Raw genomic sequence first — 27,611 nt, 5'->3', positions numbered from 1 at the left:
TGACAGACAGACTGACTGACCCTGGCATAGTTTCGAGACTGAGCATGTTTTACCCGCCTGAATCCCCCTGTGGCCCCCGTTGGGCGCGGTGGCCCGGTCGTTGCTTGGGCCTGCTCGCTCCCTCGCTGCGATGGCGTAATCTGTGCGACCATTAGGTGTGATTGATGAAGCGGGCGGGTGACTGGTCGATTTGTGAGCGACAATGAATGAAGCTCAAGCTTCTGGACAACGCGGGACAGGACAGGTGTACAATTTCTAATCAACCTTTCCCGCCCACCCCCCCTCCTGGCCACCCCTGGCAACGACGTCTCAGCTCGGACGGTGACGAGGCCACGTAGATATATATATAATCACAGTCGTCCCAGTTCTGGCTGCTATTCTCTGTCTTGCTGGAGATTTATTGAACGGTTTCATCGAAGAACATCTAATTCTCCAATCCTGTTTCACGATACCCTGAAGAGCGAGGCATCGACACTTTATTTGCAAACGGATATCTGTACCGTACTGCATCACTGCTACCCCGCGACCCCACCACTACCTCCCCGAAACAGACTCCAAACCACAACAGTCCTCTTCTTCGTGAAAGCGTCTCTTTCTCCTGCCTTTGACTGCGACCAAATCGATCCAGGCAAACAACCTAGACATCCACACACCGACATTCACAATGGCCGACACACACACCTACAAGTTCAACGTCAGCATGAGCTGCTCCGGCTGCTCCGGCGCCGTCGACAGGGTGCTCAAGAAGCTTGAGGGTAAGCCAGTCGCAGTCCATCCAGCCAGCCTACCATCTCCATCTAGGCGTTGCCCTGCCCCTCTACTGTCACACAGGGGCAAAAGCAGGAGCAAGGAAACTGACAAACACCACCACCGCAGGCGTCGAGTCATACGAAGTGTCCCTCGAGAACCAGACCGCCACCGTCGTGGCCAAGGACGATCTGCCCTACGAGAAGGTGCTCGCCACCATCGCCAAGACGGGCAAGAAGGTCAACTCTGGTGAGGCCGACGGCCAGACGCAGAGCGTCGAGGTCCCTGCTGCTGCTTAAGGCGGTGGGAATGTTGAAGGAGGTGATGGGCGGGGCGCGGATGAAATAATTGGCAAGAGTGCTTGGGCGTGCCTGTCCCAGGAGGCGTCTCTATAAGCTGCGGCGCAGAGAGGGAAGATGAAAAGAAAGAGCTTGATAATATCAACAAATCAGTTGCTCCTCTTTGGGCCCTTGTCCTACGTGAGGCCGTGCTTTGATGTGCTGCGTGGGGCGTGACATGCTGGGAGCGGCAGCAGACTCACGGCATGAGTGTCTGTTGACTCCAACAGAACAACCATACAACGACCGGCACAGGATTGTTTCGAAAACGGATACGACCACCGAGGAAGAACGCTCACGAGGCTTCATGTGTTACATCAATGCTGCTGACGTTCGCAGGAAAATGTCCCGCCAGATTCGCCGCTCTCATTCCACATTCCTGGGGCGCCTACTTCACTCGTCCATGAGTGCGCGCGATGCTTGCTTTCATGGACAAAGATCACGCCCATCTGTCACGCCAGGAATCGCTTCATCACCTAGCAACAGACTGCCGGCGAGCATGCGGCTGGCCTGGAGCCTGATGATTACTGACCTGCCTCTCGGACGGGGCGACATCTCCCTGCCCCACGCCTACGCACAGTCTGGGCGACAACCTCGCTTACCACTGGTGTCTGCTGGCTCGGTTGTTCCTGTCTGATCGTATGACGAAATGGAGAAGAGCGCACTGGCCGGAATCACAAATGACCACCGGGGCCGAAGACGTAGACACAATCACGCATCCGCACGCAACAAGGTAGCATCAAGGTCGACGGCGATCCCGAAGACAGACCGAGAGACAGAGACGACGGATGATCGCCCAACAAACGTCACGAAGCGAAGTGGGAACAACAACACAAATGAAGAACCGGACCCGACATCACCACCACAGTCAGACTCGGCGCCAACCCCCCGGACCCGGGCCCGGAACATGAGATGTCGCCTCCCCGAGCAGCCTCGCCAGCCTCTTCAGCCCGCTCCTCCTCCAACGCCGGGGAAGACAAGGCAAGTGGATGCCGCGCGCAGCCCAGTGCGTGCGGGTGGGCGAGCGAGTGGGCAGGCGGGATCATCACCCGCGTGGATGCGCGGCTCTCCCGTCGTCGTGTTTTTCGGCGGCGGCGGGCGCGCGCAAAGCTGAGGCGGAACTAAGTAAGGTCAAAAACCTTGGAAAACGTGCCTTCGGTCGCACCGCACCGACCACGTATACCACCTTCGTAATATTTCCAAAATCGATGATCTTAATCCTCCGGCCGCGAGATCAGCCCCCTCCGTCCGTTGAGGTGCCCCGTGCAGGCTGGCCTTGCCCCGTGCTTCCCTTTGGGTTCGTTCGACTCGCCCGTTGAGCTTCTGCCCGGCCCCACCGCTATCAGCCCTGCCCTGTGTGCGCGCGCATGATCTGCGCTCCATGTGGTTGCTGTTGGAGGCCTACAGGCGCGGCTTTATTGAACCAGTTCCGGGGTCACCTCTTGGGCGCGTATACGTCAAAACCATGCGCATGTTTGCTGTGTATGTCATATTTAGACCACAGTGTGCAAATGCCGAGTGATGCGCGCAAGGCGATGTTTCTGGTGCCGTTTCGCTCGTTCCGGCCGGGCGCTGGGTCCAGGCGGGAAATTTGTTGACGCTCTCGCTTGTCTCTTGCTGGGCGAGCTGGCTGGCTGGGGGTGTGGGTTCGTCCTAGTGGCATCATCCATCGTTCATGATGCTACCTCCCCTGCACTGGGCCCCCATTTGCGCCCGAGCGATGGCTGCTTGCTTGCTTGCTGGCCAGGCCTCGCCTGGCCCATGGGCGTGCCTTTGTTTATCCCCTGTTTGTTTTGGGGCCGGCGGTCTGATCCGGGAAGGGAACAGGTGGGACCCCGGACTCACACGTGATCGATCGTTGAAATGGATACGGCATATGGGATTAGGGGCTGGGATTGCAAGATTTGGTAATATTTCGGCATCTTGGTATGGACAGGGGTGGGATATGTGATGGGTGTGTGCGCGCGTATTTGTGTGATAAGGGAAATGGGCATTGGTCTGTTTCTGTTTCTGTCACGGACCAAGGATTTGTGGAGGCGAAAAACACACATGAGAGAGAGAGAGAGAGAGAGCTCTGAAAGCTTGGGTGTGTAAGTGAGTGCCGAGACGATGTGCCGGTCGGTTCGTCCGCTGGTCCGTCTGCGGATCTGAGGCATATGGGTGGCGTGGTGCTAGACTGTAGACAGTCTATATGCTGCGTGCGTTGTTTAGGCCCATGGACAAACATTGGAAAGATGACAGTTTTTTTTCTCTCCGAATGTGTTGCGTGGGATGAGGTGGCGATGGCTGACTGATGACTACTACTGTGCACATGCACTCCAGTGGTTGGTGGTGCTGGGAGGATGGGTGCATTGGGGTCCAGAGTCTACGGTCCCGGAGGAGCGGGACACTTCCGCCCCTCTCTCGCCTGTGTCCCTAGAAACTTGAACGGTTGATGCAACAGTAGTTTAGCGTCCGTCTTATTCTCGGAGGCGACACATCTGCATATAGCCCGCAGCCTCGAGATTGATGAATGGCGCGCATCGATCTGGCTAGTGTGGCTCCCGTCGGATGATTACACTTGGTGAAGCTGTGCTGCACTGGCGTACCATGGTTTATGTACATAACCGGTCAGGTAGCGGCCGATATGCTCAAGGTTCGGCCGAGGGCAGAGCTTTGTAGCCTAGATCGTGCAACGGACGGGCACGTTTTCCCATCCGGGAAGGCCATAGACGAAGTACGACACTTGAACCGAGGGGACGGTAAGGACCTGGTTTAAGCATATCTGGTGAACGTGAACCTGTGTGATTGATCGTGATGCCGTCCCTAGATGTGCTACGCTGGATCTCACCATCTGGTGGAGGCGTTGGTAGTGTTGGTGGCGTTGACAGGTACCATGCTGGTTCTGCGAGGGTGTGTGTTCTTCCGTCAAGCAAAAGCAAAACACAAAAACTCGAACATGAGATGATCCATCACCCACCACCCGTGGGGTGTCCACCGGTGGAGGAGCCACTGAGAAATGCCGCGCCCGGAGGCCTATGCCCTACGAGGGCAAATCCTGATTTGGGGGTCCAGCTCGCTGATCACGGACGGGCGGATCATCCCCGCTTCGAGTTGCCCATCAATCTGCCCTGTGCTGCCCAGTGGACGGGCTGTCGTCCAGTCGTCCCAGTCTGTCAGTTGTCTGTCAGACAAGTCATGACTTGGTCATCTACCTCCTCTTTCTCTCTCGGCCGTGCGAGGGAGCGCTGATCATTCGGGCCGGAAGAGGGCGGGCCCAAAGAGCTCAGGGGCAAACTGCGACGTTTGACCATTTTAGGCGTTGGCCTGGACAGGACAGTCCCTGCATGCAGTGGGCTGGCCTGGCCTGCCTGGCTGGGCTTTGTGGTCGGCTCCGTGGCCGCAGCTTCAACGCAACGCACGACCTCCCGAGCCCCCAAGCTACGTTGGGCCTTGTTCCTGGGCAGCGTGGTATTCTGGGGTTGGGGGCGCAGGGTCTACTGTACTACCAGACTACTTCTCGGTCTAGCTGGAGGAGGAGGAGGGAGGATGGGAGGCGAGGAAAAGAGATTTCCCACTGCTTACATGAGCAAGGCACACAGAGAAAGAGAGAGAGAGAGCGAGACAATGTGGGAGGGAGGGGGGTATCGGATGTTACATCAGTCAGTGTGTCTTTGTGGAGGATCGCGTGCATTATGCTTATTGGCCATGCCATACTGCCATGAACGACGACTCGACTCGATGCAACGTGCGTCGTGCCGTCCCATACCGTACCGTAGGTGACCAGACTGCAGCATCAGCGACAGACACAGCAGTTGATTGCGGATACATGTCAGCCACGAGCTGAAAGGAAGTTGTTGAGCACGTCAACCCCATCAGCCGGGAGAGGAGTGGACACGCTCCGCGGCAAGCACGGATGAGAGTGGGCATTCAGACATTCCGAGCGAGTGGTGGTTGGTTCGCGCAGGGAAACGGCGGGATTGCCAGAATTGCTTGATTCAACCAGGCGATGCGAGATGGGGCGAACGGTGGGAACGTGCTCAAGAGGGGGACTGAGGGCACAGAGGGTGTCAGAAGGGTCGGTCTGTGGAAGACAAGAATGGGGAGGGGGGCCCTATGATTCGGACGGCGTAGGCGTGGAGATGGAGATGGCCGGAGATGGCAGATGGGCTTGCTGCCAGGTTGCAGCCGGATTCGACCAGCAATGAGATTGCCTCATGCTCTTCTTCAGCCCTCTCTGGTCCAGAATCCAACCAGATACTCCAGCTCCCGTGCGCCAAAGGGCTCAATGCAACTCAGGACAGCCCGATTCGATAATTACAACCTGGTTTCATCATGGTGGAGATAGTTCGGGGTGTTCCAAGGCTGCTGGGGGAGGGCAGGGAAGCAGGGAGGGTGCAGGCACTAAGAGAGGAGAGGGAAATATTCCCGCAGCTTCTGAACTAGCCATGTGGTTGGCAGGCATTGGAAGCCACCTGGTAATAATTATCAGATTATCAGCCAGCCCAGCAGGAGATTTCCGGGCTCGAGGGCAGCGTGCCAAGGCGAGTCAGTAGGCATTTAAAAGTCCAGGGCCCCAGAGAAATAATCCCGGTCCGTCCAGCGTAGCACCGAGACTGAGCATTTATGGGGCCACGGACGGACACTCGAACTGTGGGCTCGAGCTAGACTACTGTAAGAGGAAGACGACCGGCCATACTGTTATGCGCGAGGGTAGGACGGACGGACGAGAACGGACGAGGACGACGGACTACGGAGAAGAGAGGACTAAGAAGAGAGAAAGGCAGAGCAAGAGAGAGAGAGATACACATACGCATACACCCCCACAGAAGGGACGCAAGACAGCAAGACAGACAGACCAACAGACTGAATGACTGACTAACTGACTTGACTACTTGACTACCCAGTCTGAGAAGAAAGTCTGGGCTGGGTTGCAGATGTGGGCTCCGACTGGTTGGAAACAGTTGCTCCATGTACCTCTCTCCCTCTAACACAGACTCTCTCACACACACACGCGCTCTTCCCAGTCTCACTGGGTCTATGTATCCGAGCAGCCAAAACAACCAAACAGAACACAGCAACAGCACAGGGCAAGGACTGTAGTGGGCATCGATCTCCTCACACCAGTCCAGTCTACCACCAATCCAGTGCGAATCCGATACTGGGACCTGCAGAAGCTTGATGGCCACTCGCCTGCTCGCTTGCTCGCCCCAGCACTTCGCGGAAAGGATCAGCACTCAAAAATCATTCCCCATTCCACCACGGACCACCCAGTACAGGATCATACACACAGCACAGGGCAGGGCAGAACAGGACAGGCTCGACTCGACACGACACGACACGACACAACACGACAAGCCCCGGGAACGGGTAGCCAGAACCGGCCGATCCAGTCAGGGTTTTTTCTTTCCTGCTCGGCCTGTTCGAGTCTGACTCTGGGCCCTGAGGCCTCAATTCGTCGATTCTCAGTCCCCCAGTCCCAGAGAGAGTATCTCGTCATCTCATCATCTCATCTCATCGACATCACACCTCCATCTCATCTCTCTTGTGCATATCCAATCTCCAACCACGGCCGGCCCTCATGAGGCTCGCGGGCGTCAAATCAGCATAACCTCCACAGCACAATTTCTAATTCCAGCATGATCGGCGTTCGCACAACACCCACGCGGCACACAAGAGATTACGTGCTGATTTAAACGTCCCCGCTGGGGCTAGGCGCTCAACGGCCACCACGGGCTGCACAGCTGTTTGGTCCTTGACGGCTTTCTCCGTCACCTATACCGCACCACTACCCTTTTTTTTTAGCCTCCCTTGCTTGCCTCTCGGAGCCGAACTGGGGCAGACGCACGCTCACACACACTCACACGCTCTCTCTCACGCACCCACACCCACACCCACATCCAGGGTCAGGGCCAGAGCCAGAGCCAGAGCCAGAGCGAGGGCCAAGCCCAGCGCCAGACGGCAGAGCCAGAGCTAGAGGCGGGAGAGCATCAGATATCTATCATATTATTCCTCGCACATCTCTTGTCCGGGTACACACATTACCTGTCAGAGATACCCTCACTCTCATCTTCTCACTTCTCACACACACACACACTCGCGCGCGAACACATATATACATCATCACATACAGCCACACAACTACATACCCTCCCTTGTACACAATACTTTCACCACCTCCCGCCAACAGACTATCACCTCTTCCCACCGCCGCCACCTCAGTCGCCAAGTTGCGCTACGTTGCATTGCTTTGTGTGTCGCATGGTGCGAGATCTCGAAATCCGAGCACGGTCTCATTCATCAAGCGGCTGAAGGATACATTCCTGTGTCTTGCTGTGCCTCGGCCTGCGCTGCAACGTACCGCATTACACCGCGCCGTACCGCATAGCTCTGCACTGCATTGAGTGTGTGTACCTTCGGGATTGGACTTCTTGGCGCCCACTTCTTCCGTCTCTTCATCTTCTCATCTTTTCGGTGGACTGGCTCTCACATATCTGCTGCTGGTATTTACTTACACCACTTTCAAACTCGACCAGTTGAGAATTCGGCCGACCGAGACGGGGTGCCCATTGAGACTGCGTTGAGTCTCTAGTCGCTCCGCCACACGCGCAGCTCGGGTTTAACTAAGTATCCCGCGCCCGCCATTGGCATCGGCGCCCGACGCGCATGATCCGGACCCAATCCTGCGTCCGGGTCACTATTTTCCCTCCCACCTACGCTTCGCAGCTTCATGCTCCCTCGCCGCACTCGAGCATGGCAACACCTATACCGGGAGTCCAGGTCCAGGACAATGGATCCGGCTCTGCCTCTACCACTACTCCCACCTCGACAACAGCAGCCAGCGCCCCTGGCTTTCCCGTACAAATCACAGAACGGCCGGCACCAGTCGCTAACATGGCGTCCAACATGACCACCATGGTTTTCGATGGACCGGGTTCGACAGGTAAAGCGGTGAAACGGCCACGACCCGTCAAGAGCTGCAACTCATGCCGCCAACGCAAGCTGCGCTGCGACCGCACTTGCCCCTGCTCACAGTGCCAGAAGTCCAACCGCGTGTGCAAGTACGCAAACGAGCATGACGTTGGCCCAGGGTCCGAGGGCTCCGACGTCGAGGCCTCTCCCAGGCCCACCAAGCGCCCATATCGCCCGGCCCCACCATACCCACTGGACGCACAATCACCACAGCTGCAGACGGGCCCAGGGACCATGGGAGGGCTGGGACTGGGACTGGGAACGGGAGTGGCAGCGGGAGTGGGGGGCGCTGGGGACCAACAGCAGCAGCAGCCTCGTGGCTTGCCAGGGTCGGTTTTGCTCGAGCAATTCGGTACACGGCTCGACCGGCTGGAGAAGTTCGTCTTCAGCGCGAGCCCCGCCTCCACCAGTGCCGGCGCTGCACATGCAGTAGAATGGGGTCCATCGCGGAATCCTTACGCGGCATATGCCGCGGTCACGGGGTCGCCGACCACGATCCGGAGCCTGAGCGTCAAGGGCAACCTGCGGACCCGGTTTTTCGGGCAGAACAGCACTCGGGTGCTGCTGAACCTGTTCGACGAAGCCAGGGAGTTCATCTTCACGACGTCGAGGGGCGGCGATATCAGGATGCTGTTCGAGCAGCTGCACAAGATCCACCGCGCCCTGCAGGAGGAGAGCAAGAGGGCGCTGGCGCCCATTTCGGTGTTCACCGACTCGATGCTCCCAGTGCAGAAGAGGATGGCCGACATTCTGCCGGGCAAGGCCATCTGCGACCGGCTGCTCGAGGCATACATCTCCATGTCGGAGGGCATCTACCGCGTCATACACGTGCCGACCTTCAAGGCCGAGTACGAGGCCTTCTGGGCTCAGACGGGCGTTTCGGACGGCTTTCTGCCGCGCCTGATGTGCATGCTGTCACTGGGCGCGCGGTTCGAGACGGAGAATCGAGGGCTGAGCCGCGACCGCGCAGACGGCATCAACGCACCCACGGCGTGCGCACTCACGCGGGCATGGCTGGACGGGCTCAGGGGTAAGCAGCTGGTGGACATGGACACGCTGCAGTGCGAGGTGCTGCACCTGCACGCGTCGCGCATGATGCTGTCGCGCAACCAGGAGTCGTGGGCGCAGCTGGGCTTCATCGTGCGCATGGCCATGACCATGGGCCTACATCGCGACCCGGACGAGTTCCCGCAGATCCGGCCCTTCTACGCCGAGCTACGCCGGCGCCTGTGGTACACCATAGTCGACATGGACCTGCACCTCGCCCTGGCCTGCAACCTGCCAGGCGCCGTGCGCGAGGGCGAGTACACGTGCCGGCCGCCCAGCAACCTGGACGACACCGACATCTTCCCAGACATGAAGACGCTGCCGCCGTCGCGGCCCATCGACGAGTATACCAACACGCAGCTGCAGGCATACGCCTCACGCACACTGCCGCATCGCATCCGCGTGTCGACCATCATTAATCGGCTCGACACGATCCGCGACTTCCACGAGGTACTGGACTGCGGCACCAAGCTGGAGCAGCTGTTGGACGACGTCAACCACCTGTTCCCGCGGCGCAACCAGACGCTGGACCCGCGGGCCAAGTTCAAGGACTGGCGCATGCGTGCCTTGCTCGACATGCATGTGCGACGGCCCTTGCTGGCCCTGTACCGGCCCTTCGCCCTCAGCACCGTCGAGTGCCCCGCCCACATCACCACCAGCTACCTCAAGTCGTCCATGACCATGCTGACCTACATGGACGAGCTGGATCCACGCACCCCAGGCTTCGGCGACGTCAGCCACATGTACCACGTCGTGCTCAAGCACGACATCATGCAGGCCGCCTTCAGCGTGTGCTACTTCATCAGGTCGGCCAGCGAGGAGCAGCGCCAGCAGCAGCAGCAGCATCTCGCCCGCCAGCAGCATCAACTCGCTAGCCACCACCCCCACAACACGACGTCCTCCCCGTCAGCAACCACGATAAACGGCCAGCTACCGAGCCCGGAAGCGCCCCATCACGACAGCGCCGGCGGCATCAGCTTCACCAACGCGCTGGACAACCGCATGGTGTGGTCGACACAGGGCATGACGCGCGCGGTGCAGGCGACGCTCGACAGCTTCGCGGGTATGATCGAGGGCGACCCGGCCTGCGACCTGCTCAAGGACACGGTCGTGCTGGCTGTCGTGCTGGGGTCCGTGGCGGGCGGCACCGCCGACGAGCGAGCGCGGCGCGTCGCCCGCGGAGTGGCGCGCATCGTTGACGCGGGCTCTGCTGCGCTGAATGCCAGCCCTGAGACCATTGCCAGCATGCCTGGGCCTGGCTCGGCGGGTAGTGGTGCCGGTGGTTCTGGCGGTGGTTCGGCGATGGATGGGCCGTATGGTTCTGGTGGGGGATCGGGGTATAGTCCTACTACTGTGAGTTTTTTTCCCGGTCTCGATGATGGCATCATGTGATGGGTTCATGTGATGGGCAAAAGATACTGACCTAGATCTTTCGTTTTAGTTCTTTGACGATTTCTCCTACTGGGACATGGACCAGTGGGATCTTGCCACCGTCCCTGTCGGTCTGAGTTGAAACGAATCACCCTCGAACATCGTCACTTGCTTTTACTCGTCCGCCTCGAAACAACACGTTGGAGTTTATGGGTCCGGAGCATACTGGAATAACGTGTTGTAAGGATCTCCAGAGGAAATGACTGTCTGCGCCAGGCCAGACAGAGAAAAAATACACCAAAAACAAACGCTATTGTGCCGCAGTGGACGGGCGGATTTACGAGCGATGCTATCATACAGACTTACGAAACAACGCGGACAGGCCGACCAGACAGTATCTCGCCCTGCGATGGCCAGGATAGGCGTTGAGAATGACAACGTCCAGCGGCCCATGATCGACTCCAGTGGTCGCATGGCTTCCTCGAACGGGAGTCTTTATTCGATTCGAATTCTACAACGCAATAGAAAATTCAGGGCGGAGCCCGCGGCAGAGCTGCTTGACGCATGAGGGGATGAATATTGCGTTGGTGGAGGGAGTGGTGTGGAGATGGAAAGAGACTGGACCAGAAGGCAGGAAAAAGCACTGCGTCTTTGGGCCATTTTCGATCATTCATTATTTTGCTTCCATCCTTTTACTTCTTGGATTCTTCTTCAATTGATACCCCCACTTATACTCTTTTTCGTTCTCAAATTTTCCCTTCTCGGCTCACTTGTTTCCACCTTTTTTCTTTCTACCAAAAAGATTCATACCCACCCCAAGGTGGTCGGTCGGGTCTGGTTGGGTGGGCATAGGGGCATGCATATCTTGATGTTTTTTGGAGGCAAAAGAGAGAAAGAACAGTTTTAGATATCCATCCTTTTCTTCCATGTTTGTTTATAGACCTCTGTCTGTCATTATCATCACTCTATATACCCATTTCTTTTGAACGAGATTCCAACCTATCATCTAGAAAAAAGAAAACTGTTTCAAACATACCAACTCTTCCATAAGAACCACCTACGCCTGTCCGTGTCCGTCATCCCAACGGGTTTTGCTCAAAAAAGAAAATCACCCAACAATAATAGGCGCCTTCCCATCCCACTCGCTTCCCTCCGCGGCATCAACGAGGAACCTCGCCACAGCACCCCGTGAGATAGTCTCCAGCATACCAACGACCCCATCACCCCCAAATACTCTCGCAACCCCTGCCTCACCCTCGACCAGCCGCGTTGGCCGCACGAGCACATATGCGACCTCCCGCTCTGTGCCCTGCGCCCCTCGCAGCTCCTCTTCCACCGCGTCGTGGTCCTCGTACGTGAACAGCATGTTACTCTTTCGAAACAGCAGCCGCAGCAGACAGTTGGTCTGGGCCGCCGAGGACCCGGCGCCAAGGGCGCTGAGCGCGACGACCTTGGCCTTTCTCCCGCCTTCCTGTCCCTCAGAGAGCGCCGTCAATACACCCGCCATGCTGTCGGCCATCATGCGCGGCGGCGAGTCGGTCGGGTGCACGGCGGCGAAGGGGCTGTCGGAGGCGCGGCGCGGGTTGAGCGTCGACAGCACCGCGTCGACGGGAGACGGGGACGCGGCGAGGGCGGTGGCTATGTCGCTTGCGCTCAGTGGGGAGCCGGTGATCGTGGTCAGGTTGGCCTTGTTGGGGTGGTCGCCGAGACTTGTCTCCAGGGCGGACGGGGAGCGCACGAGCGCTGTCACGTTGTGGTTGCGGGAGAGGGCTTCTTTGAGGACTAGGAGACCTGTGCGGCCGGTTGCGCCTAGAAGGAGGATTTGCATGGTGTGTTTGTCTGGGGGGTGGATTGTGGGGACTAGTTTGGCGTGTAAATGGTGGTGACGACGGCGTAATTGGCTTAACAGAGCGGTTGGTTCACGTGCGGCTGAAACGTATGAGCTTCAGATAGTCAAAAGAAGTGATTACTGGACTGAAAAATGATGGAAAGCATTGTGGTATCTCAATCTCGACTGTCGCCCATGGCGTATACAGAATATGTACTCGTCCAGAGTCTCAGAAAACCCACGGATCCGAACACTCGGCCGGCTTACTCGGCCGATACTTACCAATCATACCCCAGCCTGGTTGGTGCGACCGAGAGAACTTGTCCCAGCAGAATGCTACCGCAGGATCCACTAACGAGACAAGAGGATCTAGGGTCATAATTAGTTGGGCGCCTCTCGATGGCCAGACCGTAAGCATGCCCAGGCATCCATCTAAGAGATCGATATTTGATGCTTACAATACACAGCCCAATTTGTGATGCCGGAGCTTTGTTACCCATGCTTTGTGATACGTTACATGCGTCCGAACGAAGTCATAAGCTCCACACCGGAGCCGAACACTTTCGGCCGAATCTTCAGTCCGATCCTCGGATTTCCATTTAATCAGACACCGTACTTGAATTTGTTGAGGGCAAGGGATAATGTACGCAGATCAACGTATGGCACTCATCATGAATTGAAGAGAATGCTCGCTGCTCCTTCGTGTTTGCTCATTCTATGTGGATCCCAAACAGATAAAAATGTAGTATCATCGGAAAGTGGGAGTAATTAATAGAAGTACAACTGCCTCCATTCTCCCGTGCGGCACCATGACTCTTTCAAACTCCACATCAAACCCACTTCATGCTCTCGAAGAAGAATTATACGGCGCGGTATGAGCTACTCAAATGTACTGAGTCGTTGGGAGAGGCCTCCAGAAAGAGGATGCCAATAACAAACATGCCTTTTGTTGCCACTCCATTGGATTAGCTGCATAGGCTTCCTCTCATACCTATGTAGTGCCATGGACCCACAGACGCATGGGTGTAGACTTCTTCAGAAGAGAGCTTTGAACCAAGGTTCTGTCTCCAAATCTGGTGTTGTGTTTCGAAGAGAGGGTAGGTCGAGTGCACAGGGCATTGATATAGCCACCTCGCGGGGTCATTACTCATAGGAGCAAGGTATACAGTCGAGAGTACCTGGATTCCAGCACCAGCTCATCATCAATTCAACCACGAGCTTCAGAATCAGCTGTATCATTCATATAGCAGTGAAGCTACACACATAGCGACGGGCTGCGTTTCTTGATCTCCACCCCGATGTCTGTCGAGTGGACCACGTGAAAACCTGAGTGTCTCGCTGATCGGATGGGATGTAGATCTTGTTTTCTGATGTGTACCTATCAGTGAACGGCTTTAATTTTGTCACAAGGACAAGCTACTTCGTTGACATTTCACTGCTGTCTTGTCCAACGATACGACTAATCGACGATCAAATGTGGGTGTTCATACTTTAATTCCAGACTGCATTGATTAAAACCACCAAACTACCCTCTACTTCTCAAAATAAATTCAAAACATTGTAACCCGGAAGTCCTCAGGTATATCCAACTTGGTACCCTGGGCAGGCGTTGTCTTTTGGAGATGGTGCTCGTTGGTGGCGCGGTCAAGAAGTTCAGCCGGGTGTTCACAACTTGTCATATTTGGGATCCTATCGGCAGTAAGGAGTGTGCTAAGCCTGCTCCTCGCCCTCAGCACATGGCCACGACTTCAGGGTAGGACAGCATGGCTAGAGCCGGAAGTGGCCGCAGTCTCAAGATAGTCCATGTTTTACTGCAGTAAACATACTAATTGACACTCTCAAAAGAACAGGGTCAGGTAAGCAGACCAGAGACTGTACCTCATGCATATATCACTTTGCTTGGCTTGTCGAAGAACCTGCTGCCTAGCGCCAACCTCGCGAGCTTCGTGCGGTATCGACAGGTGTTGCACATTCCAACGGCGCAATTACGAGGTTTGTAAGTTGATTAACTAGATGACGTTAATCATGAGTCACCTAGCTACTGTCTTTTCAGCTGAGGCTGGTCGTTTGGGAGACCTGCATCATTGGTAGAGCTCTGCATCAATTACCGGTTAACACGATGCCATTTTGCGCCCGTAAACTCTGTCTCCAGTAACAGTTTGTTAGCCGATAAGGATTTACGGTGTGGAAATTACCCCTGTATCAACAGAGCAGGGTACATAGCTGTTAGTGAGTTTTTCCTCACAACATGTCCTAATTAGGGTAGGGTCTCACACAGTTGCGCCTTATATTGAAAACTCGCATTAGCGCTTGCTCAATTCAGCCTCCAAAGATGGATTAAGGAAGTCAACTCTGTGTCGATGTTGTAGGTAGATTTTGACTATGAGGACCAAGGGAAAGGCTGGTTCTCTTTGACTACACCCAAAAATTTCGAGACCTCTTCACATTTCACCCAAAGATGTTGACATCGATGGAAACCGAGATCGCCATGCGGCGAGGGGTGAAGTTATGGTGGCTCTTCAGCCTCCTATACACTCTGTTCGAGACACTGGCAGTACCATCAATACTGACGACGACGATAGCCTCGATACTGATATCTGGGTATTTATACATTGAATCCAATTACTTGACAGCCAAACGCCCAGGGAGACTGGTAATTCGTCCGCTGGTCCATACCGTGGCAGTAGGCCAGGGTCTGCTCTTGTTTGGAACGTCAGCTCTCATCCTGCCTTCCTGGAGTCAACTTACAACGACAATCATTATAGTCAGCGTGTTACTACTGAGCACTCAAGTAGTCATACATCTGCAACCGGAATCGGGAAAAGCCTGGCAGCTTGCTCAATGTTGGTACCGCATACCCCGATATCTACGCGAAACAGTGACGGCAGCTCGTGCTATAAGTAATCCTGCCACAAGATATCCGACTGTCATTTTGGCATACATCCCATGGTATGCATGCATATCGGCGACATTTACTTGGGTCACAGTCCATGACTTACCCCACGGCGATCTGCCCAGAATGAGACTGCTCATGCGACACTTTCGATTGAAATTGAAGTCCTGGTGGTCTCAGATCAGGAAGCAAAGACATTTACACCTTTACCAACACACTCCTATCATTCTTGGTTCGACCAATACCATAAGGCTTCTGAAACTGCTGAAGAGAAAGCCCTTCGGGGATATCCGATGCGAACTAGTTGACGTCGATGTCGATAGTAAAACCAAATATGAAGCCCTCTCGTATACTTGGGGAAGGGGAAAGATGACCGAGCCGATTTACATTAACGGAAAGGTGTGGCTAGTCTCTCCAACCGTTGTGGCGGTACTGTATCATCTCTGTTCATACAAACGGGAGCGTTTCATCTGGATCGACTCGATTTGTATTGACCAGGCCAACAATGCCGAGAAGGACCAGCAAATCGGACTGATGCGTCGCATCTACAAGAACGCCTCCCAAGTCATCATTTGGTTAGACGACATAGAAGAGCCATGGAAGGTCCGAACTATGCTGGCGGGGCTCTGGCATGAGTTTATGTTTGGCAGCGTTGAGTCGTGCATGGCCTTGATCCGCCAACACTCTGAAGTTTTCCCCGAGGCAGGTTGGATCCAGCTCTCGGATATGTACGCGAATTCCTGGTTTTTCCGCATCTGGGTGGTGCAGGAGGCAGCAATGGCATCGTCGGTCACTGTGCTGGCAGGAGGTGAGACGTTGGTCTGGGAACATATTGCCATGGTCGCAGATATGCTCAACAAAGTACCATCCAGTATGGCTCTCCAAAGCAGCAATTTGCCTGGGGTATCGGACACTTTCCCAACTGGGGTACTGCATGCCTTCACCATGGCACGTTTCAAGATGGAGCGCGATTCTCCTCAATACGATTTAATATCGCTGATAGGATTCACAGCCGACTTTCTCTCGACGGAGCCTGTAGACAGGATTTATGCCCTGCTGGGTCTGCTAAAACCAGACGACGATGTCCATCAGTGGTTGAAACCGGACTACGCCAAGTCTGCAAAAAACTTGTACACATACGTTGCTCAGAATCTAATCCTCAAGAATTGCAATAATATTCTATCTTGTGCCGGGACGGGATACGACAGGAATCTCGAAGACCTTCCCTCTTGGGTCCCTGACTGGACAAAGCAATCCATCATGCAGACTCATCGCCAGCATTTCACCAAAATCCAACATTCAGCCCGATACAACGCGTCGGCAGGCTCCACCCTCGCCATTACAATCGACCAGGGAAACCAACAGTGTCAGGTGGCCATACACATTCAGGGCCACCGTTGCGGGCGAATCACTCATGTCAGCCCTGCCATGGCTTACACCGAGCACAACGGCGGCGAAGGCGCCTCCAAAGCCGCACTCAGATCGATTTTCGAAGCCCACATGCTCGCACGGCGACTTGCCATCAAGTTTGCGCGGAGCCCGTACCCGACGGGCCAGACAATCGAAGAAGCCTTCTGGCGCTGTCTGGTGGGGGACACCCAGTTTCAACGTCCGGCGCCGCTAGAGCTGGGGATCTTCTGCCGATTATGGGAGGCGTCGTTGGAGCGTGAGCTGAGTGAGGACGTGACGCACAGTTTCCGCGGGGAGCTTGACGAAATGGCGGGTGTTGACTTGTTGACGAATTTAGGGCTGAGTAATGATACGATTCGGTGTGCTTTGACCTGGAATGGTAGCAGGATCATGTGTTGTACTGGAAGGGCGCTTGCAGTCACGGATGCTGGATATCTGGCGATGGTGCCGCCCGGGGCAAAGGCAGGGGACTGGTTATGTCTATTTTACGGGCTGAATACACCATTCTTGCTGAGATCGCTGGCGCAGGATGTTGAAGGTCAGCGAGTACCCATGAGTCTAGTCGGGGAAGCGTATGTGCATGGGATGATGGACGGAGAGGCTATGTGGCCAGGTGAACCAGCCGAGACATTTGTCATTTTGTAGTGTAATTTTTATTGCTCTCTATTCATTGGCTCTTGGTACAACTCTCTGTGCTCAGCTATCATTGAAGCGCCGTTGTGACCTTGGCGATGCTGGTGATGATCATGCGTCACACATCATATAACCATTGTCCAAGGGCGGGAATTGCCCGGCCGCAAGTACTGAGTAATTAAGTATCTAGAGACAGTGTATATCTTTATATATAACTATACGACCTCATTTCATAAAATAGCTATGTACCGGCTCCAACTTGTTATGCTGGCTCGTCTCACTGGTGAACTTGATGAAGGAGTAAATATTGTGGGGCATCCAAATGCTAGCTTGTCATACCGCCAAGCAAGCCACGCTGTGATTTTTCTGGTCAACCTTACACAACGTCAGTCATCTGTTGTCGACTGACAGCGCAAATAACCAAGCACCAAAGTATAAGCGACCAGCAAAAATCTCAAGAAAAAGGTCTCAGTGTCAAGCTGTCTCGTCGTTGGTGTTATGCGCAGAACCGTATGGCTGGCGAAGCGCCAAAGCGTAAGCGCGTGGCTCCAGCCGACATTTCCTTACACTCCCGTCGTTGCTGATTCAGGGACAGAATGGCCTCGCTCGCAACACCCGAGAGCAAATACTCAGAAGCCCGAGGCCAAAAGATGAGAAGCCAAATTCAATCGTAAATACAGTTTCAGGGTCAGGGGAATCTTCTCACAATGACGGTGGGGATAACGGCCCCATCTGGAGGACCGCTGCGTCCAAGATGATAGAGGGCTGTGCGACCGCCTTCGGATCAATCCTCATTCTAGGGATCGCGGGCTATTCCTACAATGTCTACTACAAGTCCCACGTGCTGAGCAAGATGGAGAACGCCTTCGCGTTGGGCTACTCCTCCGTGGAGATGGCTGCGCTCAGCCGCCACGTCGAATCAGAAGGATCCCACGCCGAGCTATTTCAAGCAGAGACTTTTGAGGATAACGACTGGATACCGCGCGATGAACAGGCGATCATCGACGGGATCGTTGATGGGAGCATCCGTGGCCAGTACCACCTCATCACAGGCGAGAAGGGGACAGGTAAAACGTCAATGTTGCTCAAGGCCATGGGCAAGATCGGTGGCGAGGGAGTCGCTATGTTTGAAGCGCATGGAGACCCTGAGATCTTCAGGGTGCGACTGGGCAAGGCGCTAGACTTCGAGTTCCACGAGGACTACGTCGGTAGTCTCTTCAGCTTCAAAGGACCACGCGACACAACGGCCTTACTAGACATCGAGCGCGCCTTCAACAAAATGGAGAAGATCGCGTTAAGACGCAAGGAGAAAGTCGGAAAGCCGTTGGTCTTGATTATCACTGGGGCGCACCTGATACGAGATGACGAGGACGGCCAGGATCTGCTGGAGTTGATCCAGCAGCGTGCTGAGCTCTGGGCGGCTAGCAACTTGGTGACTGTAGTTTTCAATAGCGACGATTACTGGACCACAGAAAGATTGACGTGGCAGGCCACCCGCCTTCGCGTGACCCCTGTCCGCGACATCCCCAAAGACATTGCCATCGAGTCCCTACGACAGTTCCGCAAAACCTCTCGCGGAGAGAACGTTCCGACGGATATCTTGGAGCAGGTCTACAGCAAGATCGGCGGCCGGCTCAGCTTCCTCACCCGCGCTGCAAAGTCTCCAGACATGATCAAGACCTGCAACACAATCTGCGAAAAGGAGAGGCGCTGGTTGTTGAACAAGTGCTGGATTCTGGGGGCGGATATGTAGGTGCTGTTTGAAGGCGTCACGATTCCAGCAATCGTAGCTGTGTAAACTGGGGGATGACTGTTGCTAATGACTGTTATGCAGGGATCCCGGTGCTGAAAATGAACAAGATCTGTCTTCGGCTGCCATGCTTCTCGCAAAAGCCTTGATAGAAAAGGAGCAGGCTATGCGAGCAGCCGGAACCTACGATGGAAGGTTGCCTCAGATTCCACTGCACAAGGCGAGAGAGTTGATTACCAATTCGGAATGGGTAAAGATGCCACACCACAACAATATCTTCACCATTGACCCGGATGGGATGGTCCAGGCAGACTCAGTAGCGATGTACTGGGCCATGAAGGAAGTGTGCAGTGCCGAGGGCTTCGATGAACACCTCCGCGCCACACTGGAGCGGCTGGATGAGATCGAAAGTCTTCAAAGGACGAGAGAGGTGACACTGAAAGACCTGGCTGGCAATGAACAAGAGTATCGGGCCACGATCGAGACGAATCCAAAAGGTGAAAAGGCTTGGTCAGTCAAGCTCGTGCCATCCGACTCAGGTGCCGGCTGATCAAATGACGAAGTTGGCGAGATTTGCAGCTCTAGGTGGAAGACGTGCCTAGTGAAGAAGTAATATAAATTGCAGCTTTGCGAAATTGGTGCTCAGATGAGGAGAGAGTACACGTTTTTTGTGATTTTTGAAGGACGAGGCTCTACGCAGGGCTCTTGTTGAATGAAATGCAGAGGTATCAGTTAGCACTGATTGACAATGGCTGCGATATGCCTCATGGGAGGAATGCATCAAGATGCAGTCGAGCTCTGCGTTTCCGGTCATATGCCTTAGTACACTTAGCATGGGTTCAGTCGACTGGCTCCCTCATCTTGAAACGACGAGTTTCTTCAATGACTTGTACATAACGGTGCTCGTGGTCGTGAGAGCTCAACCTTGATAAACATGATTTGTCAAACGGCGCTCCTCTGGGAGGCTTATCTAACCAAAATTCTCTTCATATTCTCGTACAAGGTGTAGCAGTGCTGAAAAAGTTTATTCCTGTATCAAAACAACCAAAGACATCAAACCATGGCCCTTTTCGGTTGATTATATACTCGTAGCAGTGTTCTACAAAGTTGCAGAAGCAATATGCAGAATGAAACATCGTCATTCAAATTTCATGCCTTGGAGCGTTGCATTCGCGTGCAACATATAGCTTCAAGATGAAATAATGGACAAAATTCCTGACCTTTCCTAGAAAATGGTGAGGTTTAAGATCTTTCCATACCCAGTAACTTTTTGGGCTTTGTACTGATGGCTCCATTGTTGAGCGTTTCCCCGCACCACCACCCACAGGCAAAACAACAGCAATTTCTTTTTGGGCCACTTCTACAACTCATTTACTACAACAGGACTAAAGTATGAGTGGATTCAAAACATTATTATATTCATGACCAAGGAAAGATATTGCAACAGCTGGTGCGATGTCGAGGACTGACTGACTGACTGGCTTGGTTGGTTCAAAAGTTGATTCAGCTATCTCTGGAGACAGCTGAATGATCTTGACTTGAATATATAATACAAAACAGCAGAGAACCAAGCACATACGACCATAGGTATCAGAAAAGTCGGGATCCCGTCCGCTCTCCCATAGATAAGCTGGTAACCGCTGGATTAGTAGTTGGGTCGGTGATGACCAGCGAATACCCGGTGTTGTATGTTTTCCTTTTGGCCTTTTGTTGCTCTTTTTGAACTAGATCGCTAGGTTGTCTCTCGAGATAGACGAAATTTACTCTGTGTTCATCCCGAAGAATGCTATAATAGATGTAAATGTTAGCTGGGTTATGTATTTGAATATGATGCGCGTTTAGGGATGTTGGTGTTTATTTAGGTGTGGGTTGTTTGCTTAGTTATAAGAAATAGCTAAAGGCTATATTCCTTTAAGGCCTATTTATAGCTATAGGCCTAATAAATTAATTAGCTTATTATAAACGCTAATATTATAATTTATATATTAGTAGTTTTTTATTAAATATATATATATACTTATAAGTATTAAAAACCTTTTTAAAAACTATTTTTTATATAATTTAAATTTGAAATTTTAATAATTAAAGTAATTGCTTATATATTTTAATTAAGTATTTAAATAATTTAGATATTTAATTTCCTTAAGTTTATTTAGGGGTTTTTAGGATAAATAGGTTTGTTAAATTTAAATAAAAATTATTATAATGCTTTTATTATTAAAATTGCTTTTTAAATTAATATTTAATAATTGCTTTTATTTTATAAATAACTTTATTTTAAAATAGTTTATAAATTTATAATTTTATTATTTAAAAGATAAATAAATAAAAATAGACTTTTAAGTTAAGCTAGTATTAGCTAGTTTAATTAATAATATTAATATAATTTTATTTTAAATATTAAGTAATAATAAAATAAAATAAAAAAAAAAAAAGTATAATTAATAGATTTAATAGATTTAGTAAATTTAATAAATAATAATAAATAGTAAAAATATAAAATTAGTTAATTAATTAATTAATTTTTAATATATAAGTGTTAGTATTATAAAATTTAATTAGGAATATTTATTAAATATTAGATAGTATTTAGCTTATAGAATAATAGTAATTTTTATTATTTAAACTTTTAATATATAAGCTATATTATAAAAACTTATTATAAAATATACTTTTAAAACAGATTTAAAAAAATATAATTTAAAAATATAAACTATTAATTAATATAAATTAGTTTAAAAGTAATAGGATTAATTTAAAGTTTTATTATTTAAATTTAATATATTTTATTATTATAAATTAATTTTACTTTTAGTAATTTTCTTTTTATTAAGTTAATTAGTTTTAGTTTATATAGCTTTTAATTTTAATAGTTAATTTATTAATAATTATAAGTTATTTAAATATTTTATTTAAATTAATTTTAGTAAATATATTTATTAGATTATTATTATTATTAATTTAGTGTAGTTTATAGATTTTTTACTGTTTGTATAATTATTAAAGTATTATTATATTTATTATTAATTACTTTTTTTTAATAATTTTTAACTTAATAAAATATTTATAGAAAAAGTATAAGTTTATATAGATTATTAATAGTATTATAGGAGTATTAAGGTAAGCTATGATTTATTAAAGAGTTATAGTAAATATAATTTTTATATTAAAGCTGTTAATTATACTGTAAATTTTTAAAGTAAGTATATTTTGTATAATTTTTTTATATTTAGTTAAAAACTAGTATAGAATATTATTAGTTATTTTTTATTTTATAAAATTAATACTTTTTTTTTTATTAATTAAGGTAATTAGAAAGCTAATTTAAAAGCTAAGGTTTTAGTTATTTATAAAAGAATTATTTATAAAAATTATAAATTTAATTAAAGTAAAGTTAATAGGGATATATTATAATTTATAGTTAAAGTTTTATATTTATTATTAAAGCTAATAGTTAAGTTTAATATATATAGTATTATTTAAATTTTAGATTTAAGTAACTATAAATAAATTAAAAGTTGCTTTTAGTTAATATATAAATGCTAAATATATTTTATAAGTATATTATTTAAAGTATTTTTAAGTATAGTTTAAAGATTTAATATTAATTAGGTTGATTTTTATATTTTAACTTTTTTAAATAAGGTTAATAAATTTATTAGAATTTATAGTAATTTTTATATTGTTAAAATTAAAAGGGTTATTAATTATAAGTTTAGTTTTTAGTTTATAGTGGATTTATTTTTTTTAAATCTTTTTCTTTTTTAGTGTTAAAAAGGTAGGAGTAATTATTAAAAAAATATTATTTATTTGTATAGTTATAATATTAAAGTAGTTTTAATTATAGATAGAAATTAAAAGGTATAAGTTATAAATAGATATTTTTATATTTAATTTATTATAGTAGTAGTAATAATATATTACTTATTAATAAATGCTTATTTTAATAATGTTATAAAATAGCTTAATAATTTTTATAATAATATTTATTAAGTATTTATTTTAAATTTTTGGTAGTAAGCTTATAAAAAGTATATATTTTAGTATTATTTTAAATTATAAGTAGGTTTAAGTAATATTTTAAAGCTTAATAATTATACTTATTTTTAATAAGGATAGTATTAAAGCTATAATTAAGTGTTAGCTAATTTTTTATATAGTTAGTAATTATATTAAGATATTTTTTTTTTTTATTATTATATTTTTATATAATAAGTTATAATTTTTTATATAGTTTTTTAGTTTTACTTTTAATCTTTTAAATTATATAAAACTTAAAAAGTTTAAATATGTTATATTTATTAAAGTGGTAAAGTTTAAATTAAAAAATATTATATTTAATTAGGTTTAATATTTTTTAGGTATTAAATTTTTTAAAAAGATTGTTGAAAGTAGTAATTACTTTATTATAGTAAAGCTTAAGTGTAAATTTATAATTATTTTTCTTTTATTAAGTAAATAGAATTTTAATTAGTTTAAGCTTATTCTTAAATTTATAAGGTTATTTTTATTATTAAGGCTAAAAAGGCTTAAAGGGTAGTTAATATTGGTTTAGATTAAATTTGATTTATAGTAAAATTTATTATTATGGTTTAGTATTAATAGTTGTTGTTATATTATTTTTTAAATTTATATTGTTGTTATAATAGTATAGTTAAATTAAGGTTAATTAAAAGGTAATTAAGCTGTTAGGTAAGTTAAGGGTTATATTATAATTATTAATAGTTAAAAGCTTATATAGGCTTTATTAGCTTTTTTTTTTTTTTAAAATTTAGATATTATTTTGTAAAGGGAATATTAGAATGTTTAATATTATTAGTTTATTTTAAGTGTTTAAAGCTGTATTAATTTATTGTTTAGTAGTTAATTTTTTTAATGCTTTTATAGCTTTTTAAATTGCTTTAGCTTTTTTTAGAGTAAATAGTATAAATAAAGAGTTGGATATTATTTAAGGGTAAGCTTTAAAAATAAAAAGTATAAGTATAAATTTATTTAGATTAGCTATATTAATAATAGCTTTAAAGGCTATTTAAAGTATAAACTTTATAAAGAATATATTTAAGAGTTTAGTATATAAAATCTTATATATTTATTAAATAAAAGTGTAATATTGCTTAATTTTTTTAATAAATTAATAGGCTTTAGTAAGTACTTATTTATAAGTAATTTTTATAATTTTAGTAGTATTTTTAAACTTTATAAAAATAAAGTTAATATTAATATTATAAATAATATAGTTAAAAAGTTTAAAGTAAGTATTAATTTATATTAGATATAGGGCTTTTTATATATTTTTTATTAATAAAAATAAAAAGAAATATTTAGTTTAAAATAAAGTTATTAAGTTAATTATATATAAGATTAGCTTATTACTTAAATATATAATATTAATAATAAGCTTATAGTTAAAATTTAAATTATTTTTAAAGTTAAATTTAAACTTTTTTAAAGCTAAATTATAAAATTAATAATAATAATAGAATTTAAAAATTGCTTTTAAAATAAAAGGTTTAATAATATACTTAATATTAGTTAATAAATAAATTAATTATTTAATAAATAAATATTTAAAATAATAGTATAGTTATTTAAGCTTAAATTTAGTTAAGAATATATTTTTAATTTAGTTTTTAATAAAAATAAAAAATTATAAATATTTTTATTTTTATATAATAAAAAAAGTTTTTTTTTATTATTTTAGTTTATATTAAATTATTTTATTTATAATATTTTAAAAAAAGATAGAAAATTAGTTTATATTTTAAATATAAAATAAAAAAAGGGTAAATATATTAATTATATAAAAGGTAATTATTTTAATAAATATAAAAAGAAAAATTATATTAAATAATATAAGCTATAAGCTTTATTTAAACTTAATAAAAGCTTTATTAGCTTAGAAAGTATTTATTATTATAAATAAATTTTTTTACTAAAAAATAAAAAGTTGCTTATATCTAATAGTAAAGAATATTATTATTTTAATATTTAGAATAATATTTTAAAACTTTATTATTAAATATTATTTTTTTAAAGTAAAAATATTAATAAATTTTAAAATATTTTTATTTATAAAGATATTTATATTAAAGGATATTAAGTATAAAAAAGCTTAATTAGTAAGGAAATAAGTTATTTACTTTTTATTTTTATTATTTTTAATATTATAATTTTTAAAGTTTAAATTTTTAAAGTTAGCTAAAAAATATTATAAAATTAGTATTAATAATTTTTTTATTATTATTTTTATAAATAGTAAAGTAAATTATTTTTATTTAATAGTATTTTTTAAAACTATATTAAGTTAATTAATACTTTTTCTTATTATATATAAAATATTTTTTTTTTATTACTATTATTTTAATAACTATTTTATTATAAAGCTTAATAGCTGCTATAGTTATAAAAGTTATCTTAACTATTATAGTAATTATTATAAAAATTATTTTAAAAGTTATTATATTAAGAATAATTATTATAATAATTAAAATTATTATATTATTAATTAAAGTATAATTAATTATTAGCTTTTTTTATATCTTTATTACTTATATTAAAAGATTAGGTATTAGTATTTATATTAATATTAAATAATATTTATAAGCTAAAGAATAAAGTTTTAGTTGAAATTAGAGTAGTATATAGAGTAAAGCTAAATTTTAATATATTTTTAATAGTTTAAAGTATATTGTTTTTTAAAAGTTAATTATTATATTTATTATATTTAAATACTTAAAAATATAAAATTATTTTATTAATTAATATTTATAAAATTTTAATATAGTCTTTATTTAAATATTTTTATTAAAAATTAAAAAAAATTATAATATTTTAGTTTATATAATAGTTTTAATAGTTTATATTAATATTAAATTAAAGTTTAATTTTATAATAAGCTTTAGTAAAATTATTTAATTTATTAATATTATATAAGTAAAAAGTTTTAATATTACTCTTAAATATAAATAAAAAAGCTATTTTAAACTAGTTAAGCTTAATTTTTAAATTTTTATAAATATTAAAAAAAATTAAAACTTTATTATTAAAAATATTATATAATTATTTAATATATATTTTATTATTTTAATAAGTTTTATTAAAATTTATTATTATAATAAAATTTAATAGTTTATTAATAATTAAAATTAATAAAAGTATTAAATAAAGGTTAAAACTTTTAAATATATTTATAAATTTAATAAAATTATTAAAAAAAATAAATTATTATAATTATTATTATTTAAAAAGTTATTATTATTATTTAATAATAATAAAGGATTATTATTATTACTAGATTTATTATTTTTCTTTTTTTTCTTCTTTTACTTTTTTTTTTTTTTTTTTTATTTTTATTCTCTTTCTTTTTTTTCTTTTTATCCTTTTTTTTTTTTTTATTCTTATTTATTTTAAAATTAAAAAAAAAAAAACAATTTATTATTAAAATTATTATTAATCTTCTTTTTTTTCTTTTTAAACTTATTTTTAAAAAACTTCTTACTAATAAGCTTTACTATTTTTTTTTTTTCTTTTTCTTTTTTTTTTTCTTTTAATTAAATTTATTTAAATTAAAATTATTTATATTAAAATAATTTTTTATATTAAAATAATTATTAATAATTAAATTTTTATTTTTTTTTAGTTTTAAATTATAGCTAAATATAACTTTATTTAAATTTTAATATTTTTAAAAAGTTATTATTAGTTATATTAAAAAGTTTATTAATTTAAAAATAATTATTAAAGCTTTTAAATATTTAACTTTTTTATTAAAACTTATAAAAATACCTTTAATATATAAAATTTTTTTAAGTTTAAAAATATAATTAAATATAATACTTTTAAAAATATTTTTTAATTATTTAATAAAATTATTTTAAAAATATTTAAAAATTATTTTTAATTATAAATATTTATAATTATTAATATAAAATATAATAAAAGTATTAAAGTAAATTAATTTATTATTAAAAATAATAAATTATTTTTATAAAAAAAGATTAAATTATTTTATTTAATAATATTTAAAGTAAATATTATTTTATATAGTATTAAAAAATAAATTATATTTTAATAACTTATTTTTTAATAATAAAATAAATTTAATTTTATTATTTATTATAATATTAATAAAAGTTATTAATAATAAAATATTAAAATAAAATAAATAAATAAAAAGTAAGTATTATATTATATAAAAAAGTTAAAGTTTTTATAATTAATAAAAAGGTTATAAGTAAAAAAAATTAGGTATAGCTATATTTAAGGTTATTTATTAAATATATAGTAAATATATATAAGTAATAGCTTTTTTTTTATATACTATAGTATTATTAAAATATAGTAAATTTATTTATTAATAAAAATAAATAAAAAGTTTAGAGCTTAATAAAAGTTAATATTTAATTTAAAGTATAATAAATATTTAAAATAATTAAATTAAAAAGTATACTTATTATATTTAAATCCTTTTAATTATATAATAATTTATTAATATTTATAAAAAATACTTATAATAAATATAAGTCTATAAATGTAAATAAATATGTGATAATTATAGCTGGTTTTTAGCTAATAAACCTAGTAAGCAGGTTTATATTTAGGGAACGTTTAAGGTAGTAATGTTTTAAGTAATATGTGACAATA

The 27,611-nt window shown here is 43.6% G+C and overlaps 5 protein-coding genes across 5 annotated transcripts; 4 read left to right on the top strand and 1 right to left on the bottom strand.

Moving 5' to 3' along the window:
- Positions 1-664: 664 nt before the first annotated feature.
- Positions 665-1,046, top strand: J7T55_015549 (uncharacterized protein; the record flags this gene model as incomplete). Its single annotated transcript, XM_053139793.1, has 2 exons — positions 665-755; positions 877-1,046. 2 exons carry the CDS (start codon positions 665-667, stop codon positions 1,044-1,046), a joined length of 261 nt encoding a protein of 86 aa, XP_052997271.1.
- A 6,684-nt stretch (positions 1,047-7,730) lies between these two features.
- On the top strand, positions 7,731-10,596 carry J7T55_015548 (zn2cys6 transcription factor; the record flags this gene model as incomplete). The annotated part of the gene is made up of 2 exons (XM_053139791.1): positions 7,731-10,436; positions 10,525-10,596. 2 exons carry the CDS (start codon positions 7,731-7,733, stop codon positions 10,594-10,596), a joined length of 2,778 nt encoding a protein of 925 aa, XP_052997270.1.
- A 966-nt stretch (positions 10,597-11,562) lies between these two features.
- On the bottom strand, positions 11,563-12,282 carry J7T55_015547 (uncharacterized protein; the record flags this gene model as incomplete). Its single annotated transcript, XM_053139790.1, has 1 exon — positions 11,563-12,282. One exon carries the CDS (start codon positions 12,280-12,282, stop codon positions 11,563-11,565), a length of 720 nt encoding a protein of 239 aa, XP_052997269.1.
- A 3,019-nt stretch (positions 12,283-15,301) lies between these two features.
- J7T55_015546 (uncharacterized protein) lies at positions 15,302-17,230 on the top strand (the record flags this gene model as incomplete). Its single annotated transcript, XM_053139789.1, has 1 exon — positions 15,302-17,230. One exon carries the CDS (start codon positions 15,302-15,304, stop codon positions 17,228-17,230), a length of 1,929 nt encoding a protein of 642 aa, XP_052997268.1.
- A 231-nt stretch (positions 17,231-17,461) lies between these two features.
- J7T55_015545 (uncharacterized protein) lies at positions 17,462-19,518 on the top strand (the record flags this gene model as incomplete). The annotated part of the gene is made up of 4 exons (XM_053139788.1): positions 17,462-17,603; positions 17,691-17,752; positions 17,814-18,967; positions 19,053-19,518. 4 exons carry the CDS (start codon positions 17,462-17,464, stop codon positions 19,516-19,518), a joined length of 1,824 nt encoding a protein of 607 aa, XP_052997267.1.
- Positions 19,519-27,611: the final 8,093 nt, after the last annotated feature.

This window comes from Diaporthe amygdali (genome assembly GCF_026229845.1).
Source record: "Diaporthe amygdali strain CAA958 chromosome Unknown NODE_5_length_1802954_cov_64_987939, whole genome shotgun sequence".
NCBI lineage: Eukaryota > Fungi > Ascomycota > Sordariomycetes > Diaporthales > Diaporthaceae > Diaporthe > Diaporthe amygdali.
This window is presented reverse-complemented; position numbering and strand designations above follow the sequence as displayed.